Raw genomic sequence first — 15,858 nt, 5'->3', positions numbered from 1 at the left:
GATCGGCACCGCGCATGCGCTCCTCCCTCAGCTCACCTCGGCCAATCGGAATGGCCGACGCGGCGGGCAGGCGGACGGCCCCACCCCCCTTGCTTACGTAGGCCGGTCAAATGGTCGGGAGTTTAAAGGGCGGGTGGAGGTGGGGGAGGGGGGGGGGCGGTGAAAGAGAGCTTTCTGTCCAATCAGCGCGGCCGGCGCACAATGGGAGTTGGGGGGAGGGGGGGAGAGGAACACGGTCCAATCGGAACCGCAGAGACAAAGCGCCCCCACCTTCTTTGGGCCGCCGACCAATGGAACGAGCGCTCACAAGCGGACAACCCGCCACATAAACAACCGACCACCTCTCGACCAATCGGAAAGCCGGAGCCGCCGACGCCAGCCAATCGGCAGCCAACAACCACCAAACCCCCACCGTCCCCACACCCTCCCTGCGGGGCCGCCGCGTTCCGGCGGGGCGGGGCCAGCCTCAGCCAATGGGGGGGGGAGGAGGGAAGCCGGCGGTGGGCGGGGACTGACGGAAGCGGCCAATGGGAGCGGGAGAGGGGCGGGGCCAGCGGGCCGAGAGCCGCCGGGTCGCAGTTGGAAGGGGAGCGGCCGGAGAGGCAGGACGGAGCGGGCGAGGCTGAAGGAGAGGCCGAGGCCCCGGGTGGGTGAGTGAGACCTGTGGGTGGGGTGGGAAAGCAACCAGCGGCTGGTTGGATTAGCACTGACTAGAAGCTAGCTGCCTTAACTCGCACTGACCTGATGATAGCGGGCCAGGCTGCTGGGCTGGTTAACAGTAACTAGCTGGTAACTAGCTAACTAAAGTATGACTGCCTAGTTACCAGCTAGTTATAATTAAATATAGTTGTAACTGAAACATTACCGACCAGTAACTAGTTATTAATTATGGCTGTAACTGGATTATTGACCAGTAACTAGTTATTAATTATGGGTTGTAACTGGATTATTGACCAGTAACTAGTTATTAATTATGGCTGTAACTGGATTATTGACCAGTAACTAGTTATTAATTATGGGTTGTAACTGGATTATTGACCAGTAACTAGTTATTAATTATGGCTGTAACTGGATTATTGACCAGTAACTAGTTATTAATTATGGGTTGTAACTGGATTATTGACCAGTAACTAGTTATTAATTATGGCTGTAACTGGATTATTGACCAGTAACTAGTTATTAATTATGGGTTGTAACTGGATTATTGACCAGTAACTAGTTATTAATTATGGCTGTAACTGGATTATTGACCAGTAACTAGTTATTAATTATGGCTGTAACTGGAATATTGACCAGTAACTAGTTATTAATTATGGGTTGTAACTGGATTATTGACCAGTAACTAGTTATTAATTATGGGTTGTAACTGGATTATTGACCAGTAACTAGTTATTAATTATGGCTGTAACTGGATTATTGACCAGTAACTAGTTATTAATTATGGCTGTAACTGGATTATTGACCAGTAACTAGTTATTAATTATGGGTTGTAACTGGATTATTGACCAGTAACTAGTTATTAATTATGGGTTGTAACTGGATTATTGACCAGTAACTAGTTATTAATTATGGCTGTAACTGGAACATTACCGACCAGTAGCTAGTTAGTTATTGATCAGAGCTGTAACTGGAACATTACCGACCGGTAACTAGTTAGTTATTAATTATAGCTTTAACTGGAATATTACCGACCAGTAACTATTTAGTTATTGATCAGAGCTGTAACTGGAACATTACCGACCGGTAACTAGTTAGTTATTAATTATAGCTTTAACTGGAATATTACCGACCAGTAACTAATTGTTAATTATGGGTTGTAACTGGATTATTGACCAGTAACTAGTTATTAATTATGGCTGTAAATGGAACATTACCGACCAGTAACTAGTTAGTTATTGATCAGAGCTGTAACTGAAACATTACCGACCGGTAACTAGTTAGTTATTGATCAGAGCTGTAACTGGAACATTACCGACCGGTAACTAGTTAGTTATTGATCAGAGCTGCAACTGAAACATTACCGACCGGTAACTAGTTAGTTATTGATCAGAGCTGTAACTGAAACATTACCGACCGGTAACTAGTTAGTTATTGATCAGAGCTGCAACTGAAACATTACCGACCGGTAACTAGTTAGTTATTGATCAGAGCTGCAACTGAAACATTACCGACCGGTAACTAGTTAGTTATTGATCAGAGCTGCAACTGAAACATTACTGACCAGTAACTAGTTAGTTATTAATTATTGGCTGTAACTGGAATATTACTGACCACTACTAGTTACTTTTAATTATTTATAGATGTAACTGAAATATTACTGACTAGTAACAAGCTACTGAGAATTCATTATAGCTGTAACTGATATTACTGACTAGTAATTAGCTAGCTGTAACTGAATAATTATAGTTGTAACTGTCATATTCCTGACCAGTATCTAGCTAGTTAGTTAACTACAGCTGTAACTGGAATATTATTGACTAGTACCTAGTTAGTTATAATTCGTTATAGCTGTGAAATATTACTGACCAATACCCAACTAGGGGCGGCACAGTGGCGCAGTGGTTAGCACCGCAGCCTCACAGCTCCAGGGACCCGGGTTCGATTCCGGGTACTGCCTGTGTGGAGTTTGCAAGTTCTCCCTGTGTCTGCGTGGGTTTTCTCCGGGTGCTCCGGTTTCCTCCCACAAGCCAAAAGACTTGCAGGTTGATAGGTTAATTGGCCATTATAAATTGTCACTAGTATAGTTAGGTGGTAGGGAAATATAGGGACAGGTGGGGATGTTTGTTGGGAATATGGGATTAGTGTAGGATTAGTAAAAAGGGGTGGTTGATGGTCGGCACAGACTCGGTGGGCCGAAGGGCCTGTTTCAGTGCTGTATCTCTAAACTAAATCTAAACTAAACTAGTTATAAATTACAGCTGTAACTGAAATATTACTGACCAGTACTCAGCTGGTTATAATTAATTATGACCGTAACTGAAATATTACTGACTAATAACAAGCTACCTGTAATTCATTATAGCTGTAACTAATATTACTGACCAGTAACTAGCTAATAGTCGTTTGCTAGTACAGAATCTGAGTATGGATGAAAACAGAGACATTTTGTCGAAGCTTTTCATCTTGCACTCGTCAGGACAATTCGCAAGAATGCCAACGTAAGGAAAAGCAACTAATATTACTGTTTTCAGCAGTACTCCAGTATCTAGCTGGTTATAATTATAGCTGTAACAGAAACATTACTGACCAGTAACTAGTTAGTTCTTTCTGAATAATTATAGCCCGTGGAAAAGCTAAAAATCTGGAATCAAATGTGCGGCGGGTAAGGCATCCGCAGAAACCGCGTCGAGGAGTCACCGACCCGAAATGTTTTAACCCTCTTTTTTTCCTCTCTCTCTCTCTCTCTCTCTCTCGACAGATGCTGCCTGACCACCTGCGTAATTCCCAGCTGCTTCCTTTCCTTGCTCCGCGTCCGACTGGGATTGGAAGATCGACTGCTGCCCATTAGCGCCGGAGACGCACTCCCGACAGCAGTGGCAAGTCCAGATGAGAGAGCCCCCCCCCCCCCCCCCCCCCCACCCCCCAGGGCAAAAATAGCCCAAATTTCCACGCGTCGGCATTGAGTGCGGGGCAGGCAGTAAGTAAGGGGCCTCGCCGAAAGCTGGTGCGGCAAGGTGTAGCTGCAGGCGTTGGTGGGCTTTATAATCATTTCCCTTGGCCTGTCAACCAGAACTGGTTGGGGAAGGGAAGGGGATGGGGCTGGGGGTGGGGGAGTGCCTGGCTGCCATTGTTGTTAGCACCTGGTCCAGGTGTCACAGTGCTTTCAAATCCTTTCCTCCGGCGTCAGCCTGTAATTATAGGTGATTTAACACCGCAAGCTTTCTCTCAATTTCTGTCCCACCCCGATCTGTCAACCTGACGTAATGCGTCTCCTCTGTGCACGTGTCTGTGTGTGTGTGTTCGATTGGAACACTGCGTCGGTAAGCCCCCTCAGCATCTGTCACCGGGTCGGGTTCGGCCGCCGAGACGTTCAGGAGTCGCGCTGTCTTTCTCAGAACGCGAGGCAGCAAGAGCGGGAGGGATCCCAGCTGCGTCCGCACCCGAGGCTTGCCGAACTAGTCTCACCCAGCGCGTCACGATAACTCATTCGCAATCAGAAAAACCAAACAAAAAAGCGGCGTGTCTTTTTCCTTGTTTCGAAAGTAACTGATTGCTGTATGTGTTTTTTTTTTTGTTGCTGCTTCTCCCAGAAGGCCAGAGGGGACCCTCCAGTCTCGCCAATGCCCGCCGGACAAGCCGAGGGCTGGCGTTGAGAATCCGCACGCCCCGGGCACACGAGCTCTTCGCCGCTTACTCTCTGAAGGACATGGACGCTGAGCTGGAGCTGCCGGCCGAGCCCTGCACCGCTCCGTACGTGACCCTGCGCAGGCCGCGCATTCGCCAATCCTCCGCGCAGGCCGACTGCAGCAAGAGACAGTGTCAGAGGCCGTACAGGTGGGCACCGGGTGACACAGTGCGTTAGATACACTGTCCTTTTCCCCCCTCTGGGACCGGGTGTCACAGTGTGTTAGATACACTGTCCTTTCCCCCTCTGGGACCGGGTGTCACAGTGTGTTAGATACACTGTCCTTTCCCCCCTCTGGGACCAGGTGACACAGTGCGTTAGATACACTGTCCTTTCCTCCTCTGGGACTGGGTGTCACAGTGTGTTAGATACACTGTCCTTTCCCCCCTCTGGGACCAGGTGACACAGTGCGTTAGATACACTGTCCTTTCCTCCTCTGGGACCGGGTGTCACAGTGTGTTAGATACACTGTCCTTTCCCCCTCTGAGACCGGGTGTCGCAGTGTGTTAGATACACTGTCCTTTCCCCCTCTGAGACCGGGTGTCACAGTGTGTTAGATACACTGTCCTTTCCCCCTCTGAGACCGGGCGTCACAGTGTGTTAGATACACTGTCCTTTCCCCCTCTGGGACCGGGTGTCACAGTGTGTTAGATACACTGTCCTTTCCCCCCTCTGGGACCAGGTGACACAGTGCGTTAGATACACTGTCCTTTCCTCCTCTGGGACTGGGTGTCACAGTGCGTTAGATACACTGTCCTTTCCCCCTCTGAGACCGGGTGTCACAGTGTGTTAGATACACTGTCCTTTCCCCCCTCTGGGACCAGGTGACACAGTGCGTTAGATACACTGTCCTTTCCTCCTCTGGGACCGGGTGTCACAGTGTGTTAGATACACTGTCCTTTCCCCCTCTGGGACCGGGTGTCACAGTGTGTTAGATACAATGTCCTTTCCCCCTCTGAGACCGGGTGTCGCAGTGTGTTAGATACACTGTCCTTTTCCCCCCTCTGGGACCAGGTGACACAGTGCGTTAGATACACTGTCCTTTCCCCCTCTGGGACTGGGTGTCACAGTCTGTTAGATACACTGTCCTTTCCCCCTCTGGGACTGGGTGTCACAGTCTGTTAGATACACTGTCCTTTCCCCCTTTGGGACTGGGTGTCACAGTGTGTTAGATACACTGTCCTTTTCCCCCCTCTGGGACCAGGTGACACAGTGCGTTAGATACACTGTCCTTTCCCCCTCTGAGACCGGGTGTCACAGTCTGTTAGATACACTGTCCTTTCCCCCTCTGGGACTGGGTGTCACAGTCTGTTAGATACAGGGTCAGTCACATTCTGGGGGTTGATGGGGGTTTCTGATCTCCCTGCTTGTTTCAGTCTGATCTGCCATGTTTTTTTTTCCCTCTCTCTCTCTCTCTCTGCAGTCCTACAGGCACCGTCGGAGCAGGGATTGAGCCCGTCGCCGCTTCGGAGCAGCGCCACTGCACCCCGCTGGCCGGGTCCCCCTTACCCAGGCGGGCGGACGAGCCCCCCGCCTTCTCTCGGGCCTTGGCCCTGACACCCGTCCTGGAGCAGCTGTGTCCAGTGCCCCCTCTGCCCGAGGCGGGCAGACCGTCCCGCCTCGCTGCCAAGCGCCGGAGGCCGCCGAGGACGCACGCGTCCTGCTCCCCGCTGGAGCGGGAGTCCGGCAGGGTCCTCTCCGTCACCCTGGAGAACTGCCTCCCCGGCACCGACCACGGGACCACCTTCGAGACGCCGATGAGGATCGCGAGCAATGGGGTGAGTTCTCCCCCCGAGCCCGGGGCGGTGGGGATTTGCTGCACGCTTGTTGACTTGTCCCTGGGGAGGTTCCAAGCGAAAGTCCTGGCTTAAACACACTGGGATGTTAATCTGTTCAGCAGACACTCAGAGACTGACAAAAGGCTTTTGAGTGAGGAGCTATGTGTTTGTACTTCTATTCTGCACAATAAATGCACAATTGTGTAAATATGGCTTCCACCACACTTTCGGGCTGCGCGTTCCGGATCACTGTGTCCCCAAAAAAAAATGTCTTTCCCCGTGTCGCCTCCGATTCCTGTACTGATCAGTTTCAATCTGTGCCCCTCTGGTTACTGCCCCTCCTGCCCCTGGGAACTCTTTGTCCTTATTGACTCAGGCGAAACCCCTTCCTGATTTTAAACCCCTCAATTAAATCTCCTCTTCACCTTCTCCCCGCGAGGGAGAACAATCCCAGGCTTCTCCGCGTGAACTAAAGTCCCTCATCCCCGGGACGATAGGGTCAGTCAGCTCTGCACCGTCTCAAAAAATAATAATCTGCTTTCATATAGTGCCGTCAACAAAAGGCGAGTTGCATAAGGGCGCATTAGGGCAGATGGTCAAAGGCGCAGAGAAAGAGGTCGGTTTTGAGGAACATCTTGAAAGAGGAAAGAGAGGCGGGGAGGTTTCGGGAGGGAACCCCAGAGCTCGGGGCCCCAGGCAGCTGAAGGCACGGCCGCCAATGGTGGAGCGATGGGAATCGGGGGATGGTCAAGAGGCCGGAATTGGAGGAGTGCAGAGATCTCGGAGGGTCGTAGGGTCTGGAGGAGGTTACAGAGATAGGGGGGGGTTGTAGGGGGCTGGAGGTGGTTACAGAGATAGGGAGGGTTGGAGGGACTGGAGGAGGTTACAGAGATAAGAAGGGTTGTCGGGACTGGAGGAGGTTACAGAGATAGGGAGGGTTGGAGGGTGCTGGAGGAGGTTACAGAGATAGGGAGGGTTGTCGGGACTGGAGGAGGTTACAGAGATAGGGAGGGTTGTCGGGACTGGAGGAGGTTACAGAGATAGGGAGGGGGGAGCAAGGGGCCATGGAGGGATTTTGAAAACGAGGATGAGAATTTTAAAATCGAGGTGTTATCGGACCAGGAGCCGGTGTAGGTCAGCGAGCACCGGGGGGGTGACGGGTGAACGGGGTCTCGGTGCGAGTTCGGACACGGCGGGGGCGGCGGTGGGGGGGGGGGGGATCAGCAGGAGTTTTGGCATGAGCTGAAGTTTACGGAGGACGGAACGTGGGAGAGCAGCCGGGAGAGCGTCGGGAATGGTCGAGTCTAGAGGGGAACGAAGGCACGGGTGAGGGTTTCAGCAGCCGATGAGCTGAGACAGGGGGCGGAGTCGGGGCGACGTTCCGGAGGTGGAAATAGGCGGTGTCAGTGACGGTGAGGGTATATGGTCGGAATCTCACCGCGGGGGTTAAATCTGACACCGAGGTTGCGAACAGTCTGGGTTCAGACTGAGACAGTCGACAGGGAGAGGGACGGAGTCGGTAGCTGGCGAACGGAGTTTGTGACGGGGACTGGAGACAACGGCTTCAGCCTTCCCGATATTGAACTAGAGGGGAAAGCCATGATATCCGATTTGCCCTCGTTTGCGGGACTCAGTATCACTCTGGGCGAGACCAGCTAACGTGTCTGTCTCTGTGTCCAGGTGTCGCGGAGGATTCCCAGACCCAGTCCGGAGTCCTCACTTCCGAACCAAAGGTAAGCAGGTTTTTTTTTCCCCCTCTATTTCCACCTCTGGATCCTGCACTCAGTCCATGTCCCCGGTTGCCAAGTGGCGGCTCGACTTGCTTCCAAATATGGCCAGTTGCTCACTGAAAGCGCAGGGTTCGGAGATATTTGCGACCGACACATAATGAGGCAATCACTTTGCTTCAGCAATTCTGATGGCGGGGGGTGGGGGGGGGGTGGGGTGGCAAATGGAGGTGATGTAAACTTCATCCTCCTACATGTGTTTCGATCATTTCTAACTAGAAAGGGGAGAAATATTAATTCCACTCCTCAAAGTCAGAGGATAAAGCCCCAGCCCAGCTGAATTGCTTTTTAAAAGTAGTGAGGGAAGGGATAGCAGAGTCACTGTCATTCATTTTTGTTTCATGGGATGTGGGTGTCGCTTTCCAGGCCAGCATTTATTGCCCATCCCTAATTGCCCCTTGAGAAGGTGGTGGTGAGCTGCCTTCTTGAACCGCTGCAGTCCGCGTGGGGTAGGTACACCCAGAGTGCGGTGAGGAAGGGAGTTCCAGGATTTTGACCCAGCGACAGCGAAGGAACGGCCGATATAGTTCCAAGTCAGGATGGTGTGTGACTCGGAGGGGAACATGCCAGTGGTCCCATGTGTCTGCTGCCCTTGTCCTTCTAGGTGGTAGAGGTCGCTGTCGAAGGAGCTTTGGTGCGTTGCTGCAGTGCATCTTGTAGATGGTACACACTGCTGCCACTGTGTTGTCGGTGGTGGAGGGAGTGAATGTTTGTGGATGGGGTGCCAATCAAGTGGGCTGCTTTGTCCTGGATGGTGTCGAGCTTCTTGAGTGTTGTTGGAGCTGCAGCCATCCAGGCAAGTGGAGAGTATTCCATCACGCTCCTGACTTGTGCCTTGTAGATGGTGGACAGGCTTTGGGGAGTCAGGAGGTGAGTTACTCACCTCAGGATTCCCAGCCTCTGATCTGCTCTTGTAGCCACAGTATTTATATGGCTGGCCCAGTTCAGTTTCTGGTCAATGGTAACCCCCAGGATGTTGATAGTGGGGGATTCAGAGATGGTAATGCCATTGAATGTCAAGGGGAGATGGTTAGATTCTCTCTTGTTGGAGATGGTCATTGCCTGGCACTTGTGTATCGCGAATATTACTTGCCACTTATCAGCCCAAGCCTGGATATTGTCCAGGTCTTGCTGCATTTCTACACGGACTGCTTCAGTATCTGAGGAATCGCGAATGGTGCTGAACATTGTGCAATCATCAGTGAACATCCCCACTTCTGACCTTATGATTGAAGGAAGGTCATTGATGAAACAGCTGAAGATGGTTGGGCCGAGGACACTACCCTGAGGAACTCCTGCAGTGATGTCCTGGAGCTCAGATGATTGACCTCCAACAACCACAACCATCTTCCTTTGCGCTCGGTATGACTCCAACCAGCAGAGAGTTTTCCCCCTGATTCCCATTGACTCCAGTTTGCTCGGGCTCCTTGATGCCATACTCGGTCAAATGCTGCCTTGATGTCAAGGGCAGTCACTCTCACCTCACCTCTGGAGTTCAGCTCTTTTGTCCATGTTTGAACCAAGGCTGTAATGAGGTCAGGTGCTGAGTGGCCCTGGTGGAACCCAAACTGAGCATCACTGAGCAGGTTATTGCTGAGCAAGTGCTGCTTGATTGGCAATGTTGATGACCCCTTCCATCACTTTACTGATGATTGAGAGTAGACTAATGGGGCGGTAATTGGCCGGGTTGGACTTTTTGTGTACAGGACATACCTGGGTAATGTTCCGCATTTGCAGTGTAGATGCCAGTGTTGTAACTGTACTGGAACAGCTTGGCTAGGGGTGCAGCAAGTTCTGGAGCACAGGTCTTCAGTACTATTGCCTGAATATTGTCAGGGCCCATAGCCTTTGCAGTATCCAGGGCCTTCAGTCGTTTCTTGATATCACGTGGAGTGAATCGAATTGGCTGAAGTCTGGCATCTGTGATGCTGGGGACTTCAGGAGGAGGCCGAGATGGATCATCAACTCAGCACTTCTGGCTGAAGATTGTTGCAAATGCTTCAGCCTTATCTTTCACACTGATGTGCTGGCTCTCCCATCATTGAGGATGGGGATATTTGTAGAGCCACCTCCTCCAGTTAGTTGTTTAATTGTCCACCACCATTCACGGCTGGATGTGGCAGGACTGCAGAGCTTAGATCTGATCCGTTGGTTATGGATCGCTTAGCTCTGTCTATCGTGTGCTGCTTCCGCAGTTTGGCACGCAGATAGTCCTGTGTTGTAGCTTCACCAGGTTGACACCTCATTTTGAGTTATGCCTGGTGCTGCTCCTGGCATGCCCTCCTGCACTCTTCATTGAACCAGGGTTGGTCTCCTGTCTTGATGGTAATGGTAGAGTGGGGGATATGCCGGGCCATGAGATTACAGATTGAGGTTGAGTACAATTCTGCTGCTGCTGATGGCCCACAGCACCTCATGGATGCCCAGTTTTGCATTGTTAGATCTGTTCGAAATCTATCCCATTTAGCACGGTGATAGTGCCACAACAACACGATGGAGGGTATCCTCAATGTGAAGGCAGGAATTTGTCTGCACAAGGACTGTGGGGTGGTCACTACCGACCAATACTGTCATGGATAGATGCAGCTGCGGCAGGCAGATTGGTGAGGACGAGGTCAAGTATGTTTTCCCCTCTTGGTTCCCTCACTACCTGCTGCATACCAGTCTAGCAGGTATGTCCCTTAGGACTCAGCCAGCTCGGTCAGTAGTGGTGCTACCGAGCCACTCTTGGTGATGGACATTGAAGTCCCCCACCCAGAGTACATTCTGTGCCCTCGCCACCCTCAGTGCTTCCTCCAAGTGCTGTTCAACATGGAGGAGTACTGACTCATCAGCTGAGGGAGGGCGGTAGGTGGTAATCAGTAGGAGGTTTCCTTGTCCATGTTTGACCTGATGCCATGAGGCTTCATGAGGTCCGGAGTCGATGTTGAGGACTCCCAGGGCAACTCTCTCCCTACTGTATACCACTGTGCCACCACCTCTGTTGGGTCTGTCCTGCCGGTGGGACAGGACATACCCGGGATGGTGATGGCAGTGTCTGGGACATTGTCTGTAAGGTATGATACCGTGAGTATGACTATGTCAGGCTGTTGCTTGTGGAGTCACATGTCGGCCAGACCAGGTAAGGACAGCAGATTTCCTTCCCTAAAGGACATTAGTGAACCAGATGGGTTTTTACAACACTCGACAATGGTTTCATGGCCATTGTTAGACTAGCTTTTTAATTCCAGATTTTTTTTTTTATTAATTAAATTCAGATTCCACCTTCTGCCATGGTGGGATTCGAACCCATATCTCCCAGGGATTACCCTGGGTCTCTGGGCTACTAGTCCAGCGACAATACCACAACACCACCGCCTCCCTTATTATTATCTATAATACATCGTTTCGAAAAAGATGCCGTGTCAGAGGGCTAACATTACGCCTATGTTCAAAAAGGCTGATGGAAAACGTCCAGGGAACGATAGACCGGATTAGCTTAGCGTCGGTAGTAGGAAAGATAATGGAATCCCCACTAAAGGAGAATAGGAGAACGTCGGAAGAAAGGACAGAATAAATAGTCAGCGAGGATTTCAAAAGGGAAAGTCTTGCTTGACCAACCTCGAGGAGTAAACAGAGGGTAGATCAGGGTGACGCAGCAGATGTAATCTATCTAGACTTGCAAAGAGCTTGAGACAAGGTGCCAGCATAGTAATGGACCAACAAATAAGGTCAGAGTTCGCGGGATCAGGGGCGGTAGTGAGGTCCCACGAGGATTGGCAAATGACGTGCGCGGTATCCGATTTTGCGAAGGAAAATAAGGGAACTGTCGTGCTCTCGATCGGCCGAATGTCCTTTTTTTTTTTTTGCTGCGGGTCTCGCTGTCTTTTCTCTCGAGTCGGAAGATGGCGATTGGAGCCGCGCACGCTGCGGAGTAAGAGGCCCGTACTCAGGCGCTCTCCGGCCGCCGGTTCCGAGGGCAGCGTCTGTCGTCCCTACCTTGGCCCCTGATGCTAATGACCCCTTCGCTCCCTCCCCTAGGCTGAACGTTTGGAAGTCTACGCCGGAGCCGGGGGCCGCAGCTCGCCTGAGGGGCCCGGAAGACGAGGAAGACACCGAGCCAGCCCGCTGAGGGAGTGTCCGGACCGCAGTCCCCCAGGTGAGTTCTGCGGGTTGAGAGGGTGGGGGGGGGGAAGTCGGGGAAGGGAAAACCGAACGAGGGATTTCCAGCCTGTAAACTCTCTCTCTCCCCTTTTCTCTCCCCGCAGGTCCAGCCGCGGCTTGGCTGACACCCCCGGGTGGACGCGACCCGCCGCAGGCCGGCCCCCTCTCTGTTCCCGCTGCCAGCTCCCCCCTCCACTGGGCCCCCCCGCCCTCCTCTACAGCCGCTGGAAGCTCTCCCCCTTCATCCGCAACGTCAAGTCCAAGCTAGAGAGCTTCGCCGGGATCTTCCTGTCCCCTGTCCGCAGCCACCTGGCCTGGTCCAGCCCCGAGCCCCCCGCCGGGGCTCCCGCCGACCCTGATCCCGCCGACCGGCCCTCCGGCCGGGAGGGGGAGGCCCCCCGCCGCCCCTGCCAGTCGTCCGAGCGAGGGGGCCACCTCGCCGGCCCCGAGCGGCGTCAACATCCGGGTGCAGATCGCCATCTCCGGCTCGGAGGCCTCGCCCCCCCAGGCCTCCGGCTGGGCATCAGAGGCACTGGCAGCCAGCCCGACCCCAACTGCTGCCCTGCGCCGCGGCCCCTGGGGACCCCAGCACCGGCTCAGCCGCAGCCGCTCGTGCCCGGACCTCCCGGCCCACCCGCGCCGCCGCCCGCCGCTCCCCCGGCCCCAGCCCCCTCAGCCCCGGCACCGCCGCCACACCCTGGGCGGGGCCGAGCCCTCCCGGGAGCTGGCCGGCCGCCCCCCCGCCCCCGGCCCTCCTCTGCCTGCGCAAGGAGGTCTTCCCGGCCTGCGGGGGCTTCCCTCACCGCCGCCAAGAGGGAGGGCAGATGCTGCTGCAGCTGTGCCCCGCTGTCGTCGTCGTCTGCACTGCAGCCCATTCCCGGGTGCAGGGAGAGCGCCGTCCGAGACCGCCAGGGTGCCTCGCCCACCAGGTAACTACACGAGGGGCTGCGGAGCCCCGCCGCGGGGAGGGGGAGGTGAGCAGTGCGGGGCATTCCGCGCAAGCGACGTTCAAAGCCCCGGGCAGAGGCCATGGGCTTTGGAGGCCAGGCGAGGCACTGGGAGGTTGTGGCCCCTCTGACCTGGCACGTTCCGGGTGTTGGGAAAGGAGGGAGAAGTCGAGGGAGGGAATTCCACAGCTCAGGGGGCCCTGAGGGGCTGGAGGAGGTTACAGAGATAGGGAGGGTTGGAGGAGGTTACAGAAATAGGGAAGGTTGGAGGGGCTGGAGTAGGTTACAGAGATGGGGAGGGGTGTAGGGACTGGAGGAGGTTACAGAGATGGGGAGGGGTGTAGGGACTGGAGGAGGTTACAGAGATAGGGAGGGTTGTAGGAGCTGGAGGAGGTTACAGAGATAGGGAGGGGTGTAGGGACTGGAGGAGGTTACAGAGATAGGGAGGGTGTAGGGACTGGAGGAGGTTACAGAGATAGGGAGGGTTGTAGGGGCTGGAGGAGGTTACCGGGATAGGGAGGGTTGTAGGGGCTGGAGGAGGTTACAGAGATAGGGAGGGTTGTAGGGGCTGGAGGAGGTTACCGGGATAGGAGGGTTGTAGGGGGCTGGAGGAGATTACCGGGATAGGGAGGGTTGTAGGGGCTGGAGGAGATAACAGAGATAGGGAGGAGGGAGCGAGGGGCCATGGAGGGATTTGAAAACGAGGATGAGAATTTTAATATCGAGGTGTGACCAGACCGGGAGCCGGTGTCGGTCAGCAAGCACAGTGGGTGACGGGTGAACGGGACTCGGTGCGAGTTCGGACACGGGGGGCGGGGGGGGGGGGGTGGGGGATCAGCAGGAGTTCTGGGATGAGCTGAAGTTTACGGAGGGCGGAATGTGAGGGAGCAGCCGGGGAGAGCGTCAGAACGTTCGAGTCTCGAGGGGAGCGAAGGCTCGGGTGAGGGTTTCAGCAGCCGATGAGCTGAGATAGGGGCGGAGTCGGGGCGACGTCACGGAGGTGGAAATGGTGACAGACGGGGCGTGCGGTCGGAAAACTCGGCTTGCGTTGTACTCGAATTCTGTTGTTCTGAGGGGAAGGCATTGACTCGGGAGACGGGGAGTCGGGGGAAAAAACATCCTGCTCTCCCTCTTCATCTCTCCCAGGAGCAGGCAGTTCAGAAACAGCACCCCCACCGCCCTTCCCCCTTTGTCTGTCTTTGAGCACGGCAGAGGCTTATAAAAGCCCAGCTGCCGTTGTGGGCAGCTGAGGGACTGAGCCTCCACCCCTGTGTGGATATCGCCCTGCTGCCACTAACGGGCTGATCTACTGCAGCAGCAGCACCATGCTTGCTCAGGTCTTTATTCTCCCAGTACAAAAGTGTCTGCTTCACTCTCCCTGCCTCACTTCCCCACCACGATCAGACCTGTGTGCGAGTGTGTGTCTCTCTCCCATTCTGTGTCTGTGCCCCTCTCCCTCTTCCCCCCTCTCTCTCTGTGTGCCTCTGCCCCCCCTCTCTCTCTCTCTGTGTGCCTCTGCCCCCTCTCTCTCCCTCTGTGTGCCTCTGCCCCCCCTCTCTCTCCCTCTGTGTGCCTCTGCCCCCCCCTCTCTCTCCCTCTGTGTGCCTCTGCCCCCCTCTCTCTCCCTCTGTGTGCCTCTGCCCCCCTCTCTCTCCCTCTGTGTGCCTCTGCCCCCCTCTCTCTCCCTCTGTGTGCCTCTGCCCCCCTCTCTCTCCCTCTGTGTGCCTCTGCCCCCCTCTCTCTCCCTCTGTGTGCCTCTGCCCCCCTCTCTCTCCCTCTGTGTGCCTCTGCCCCCTCTCTCTCCCTCTGTGTGCCTCTGCCCCCCTCTCTCTCCCTCTGTGTGCCTCTGCCCCCCTCTCTCTCCCTCTGTGTGCCTCTGCCCCCCTCTCTCTCTCTCTCTCTCCCTCTGTGTGCCTCTGCCCCCCTCTCTCTCTCTCTCTCCCTCTGTGTGCCTCTGCCTCCCTCTCTCTCTCTCTCTCTCCCTCTGTGTGCCTCTGCCCCCTCTCTCTCTCTCTCTCTCTGTGCCTCTGCCCCCTCTCTCTCTCTCTCTGCCTCTGCCCCCCCCTCTCTCTCTCTCTGCCTCTGCTCCCCCTCTCTCTCTCTCTCTCTCTCTCTGTGCCTCTGCTCCCCCTCTCTCTCTCTCTCTCTGTGCCTCTGCCCCCTCTCTCTCTCTCTCTCTCTCTCTGTGCTCTGCCCCCTCTCTCTCTCTCTCTCTCTCTGTGCCTCTGCCCCTCTCTCTCTCTCTCTCTCTCTGTGCCTCTGCCCCCTCTCTCTCTCTCTCTCTCTCTCTCTGTGCCTCTGCCCCCTCTCTCTCTCTCTCTCTCTCTCTGTGCCTCTGCCCCCTCTCTCTCTCTCTCTCTCTCTCTGTGCCTCTGCCCCCTCTCTCTCTCTCTCTCTCTCTCTGTGCCTCTGCCCCCTCTCTCTCTCTCTCTCTCTCTCTGTGCCTCTGCCCCCTCTCTCTCTCTCTCTCTCTGTGCCTCTGCCCCCTCTCTCTCTCTCTCTCTCTGTGCTCTGCCCCTCTCTCTCTCTCTCTCTGTGCCTCTGCCCCCTCTCTCTCTCTCTCTCTCTCTGTGCCTCTGCCCCCTCTCTCTCTCTCTCTCTCTCTGTGCCTCTGCCCCCTCTCTCTCTCTCTCTCTCTGTGCCTCTGCCCCCTCTCTCTCTCTCTCTCTGTGCCTCTGCCCCCTCTCTCTCTCTCTCTCTCTGTGCCATCTGCCCCTCTCTCTCTCTCTCTCTCTGTGCCTCTGCCCCCTCTCTCTCTCTCTCTCTCTGTGCCTCTGCCCCCTCTCTCTCTCTCTCTCTCTGTGCCTCTGCCCCCTCTCTCTCTCTCTCTCTCTGTGCCTCTGCCCCCTCTCTCTCTA

At 54.5% G+C, this 15,858-nt stretch overlaps 1 protein-coding gene across 3 annotated transcripts; it reads left to right on the top strand.

The window, feature by feature from the left end:
- The first annotated feature begins 554 nt into the window (after positions 1 to 554).
- On the top strand, positions 555 to 12,245 carry LOC137363418 (uncharacterized). Of its 3 annotated transcripts, none has more exons than XM_068027244.1 (7): positions 555 to 650; positions 3,419 to 3,536; positions 4,251 to 4,494; positions 5,769 to 6,123; positions 7,804 to 7,856; positions 11,931 to 12,048; positions 12,158 to 12,245. In XM_068027244.1, exons 3-6 carry the CDS (start codon positions 4,367 to 4,369, stop codon positions 12,019 to 12,021), a joined length of 627 nt encoding a protein of 208 aa, XP_067883345.1. In that variant the 5' UTR covers positions 555 to 650; positions 3,419 to 3,536; positions 4,251 to 4,366; the 3' UTR covers positions 12,022 to 12,048; positions 12,158 to 12,245. The 3 variants fall into 3 exon arrangements, with proteins under 3 accessions (XP_067883345.1, XP_067883346.1, XP_067883347.1); XM_068027245.1 differs by having other exon boundaries at positions 566 to 646; XM_068027246.1 differs by lacking the exons at positions 555 to 650; positions 3,419 to 3,536 and adding an exon at positions 3,555 to 3,637.
- Positions 12,246 to 15,858: the final 3,613 nt, after the last annotated feature.

This window comes from Heterodontus francisci, unplaced genomic scaffold (assembly GCF_036365525.1).
Source record: "Heterodontus francisci isolate sHetFra1 unplaced genomic scaffold, sHetFra1.hap1 HAP1_SCAFFOLD_823, whole genome shotgun sequence".
Taxonomy (NCBI): domain Eukaryota; kingdom Metazoa; phylum Chordata; class Chondrichthyes; order Heterodontiformes; family Heterodontidae; genus Heterodontus; species Heterodontus francisci.
This window is presented reverse-complemented; position numbering and strand designations above follow the sequence as displayed.

Bases quoted from the DNA above. Each gene is read 5' to 3' on its own strand.
- LOC137363418 (XM_068027244.1), top strand. From the start codon at position 4,367: ATGGACGCTGAGCTGGAGCTGCCGGCCGAGCCCTGCACCGCTCCGTAC. The intron at 6,124-7,803 runs GTGAGTTCTCCC...CTCTGTGTCCAG, and splicing joins TGAGGATCGCGAGCAATGGG to GTGTCGCGGAGGATTCCCAG. The intron at 7,857-11,930 runs GTAAGCAGGTTT...TCCCTCCCCTAG, and splicing joins TCCTCACTTCCGAACCAAAG to GCTGAACGTTTGGAAGTCTA.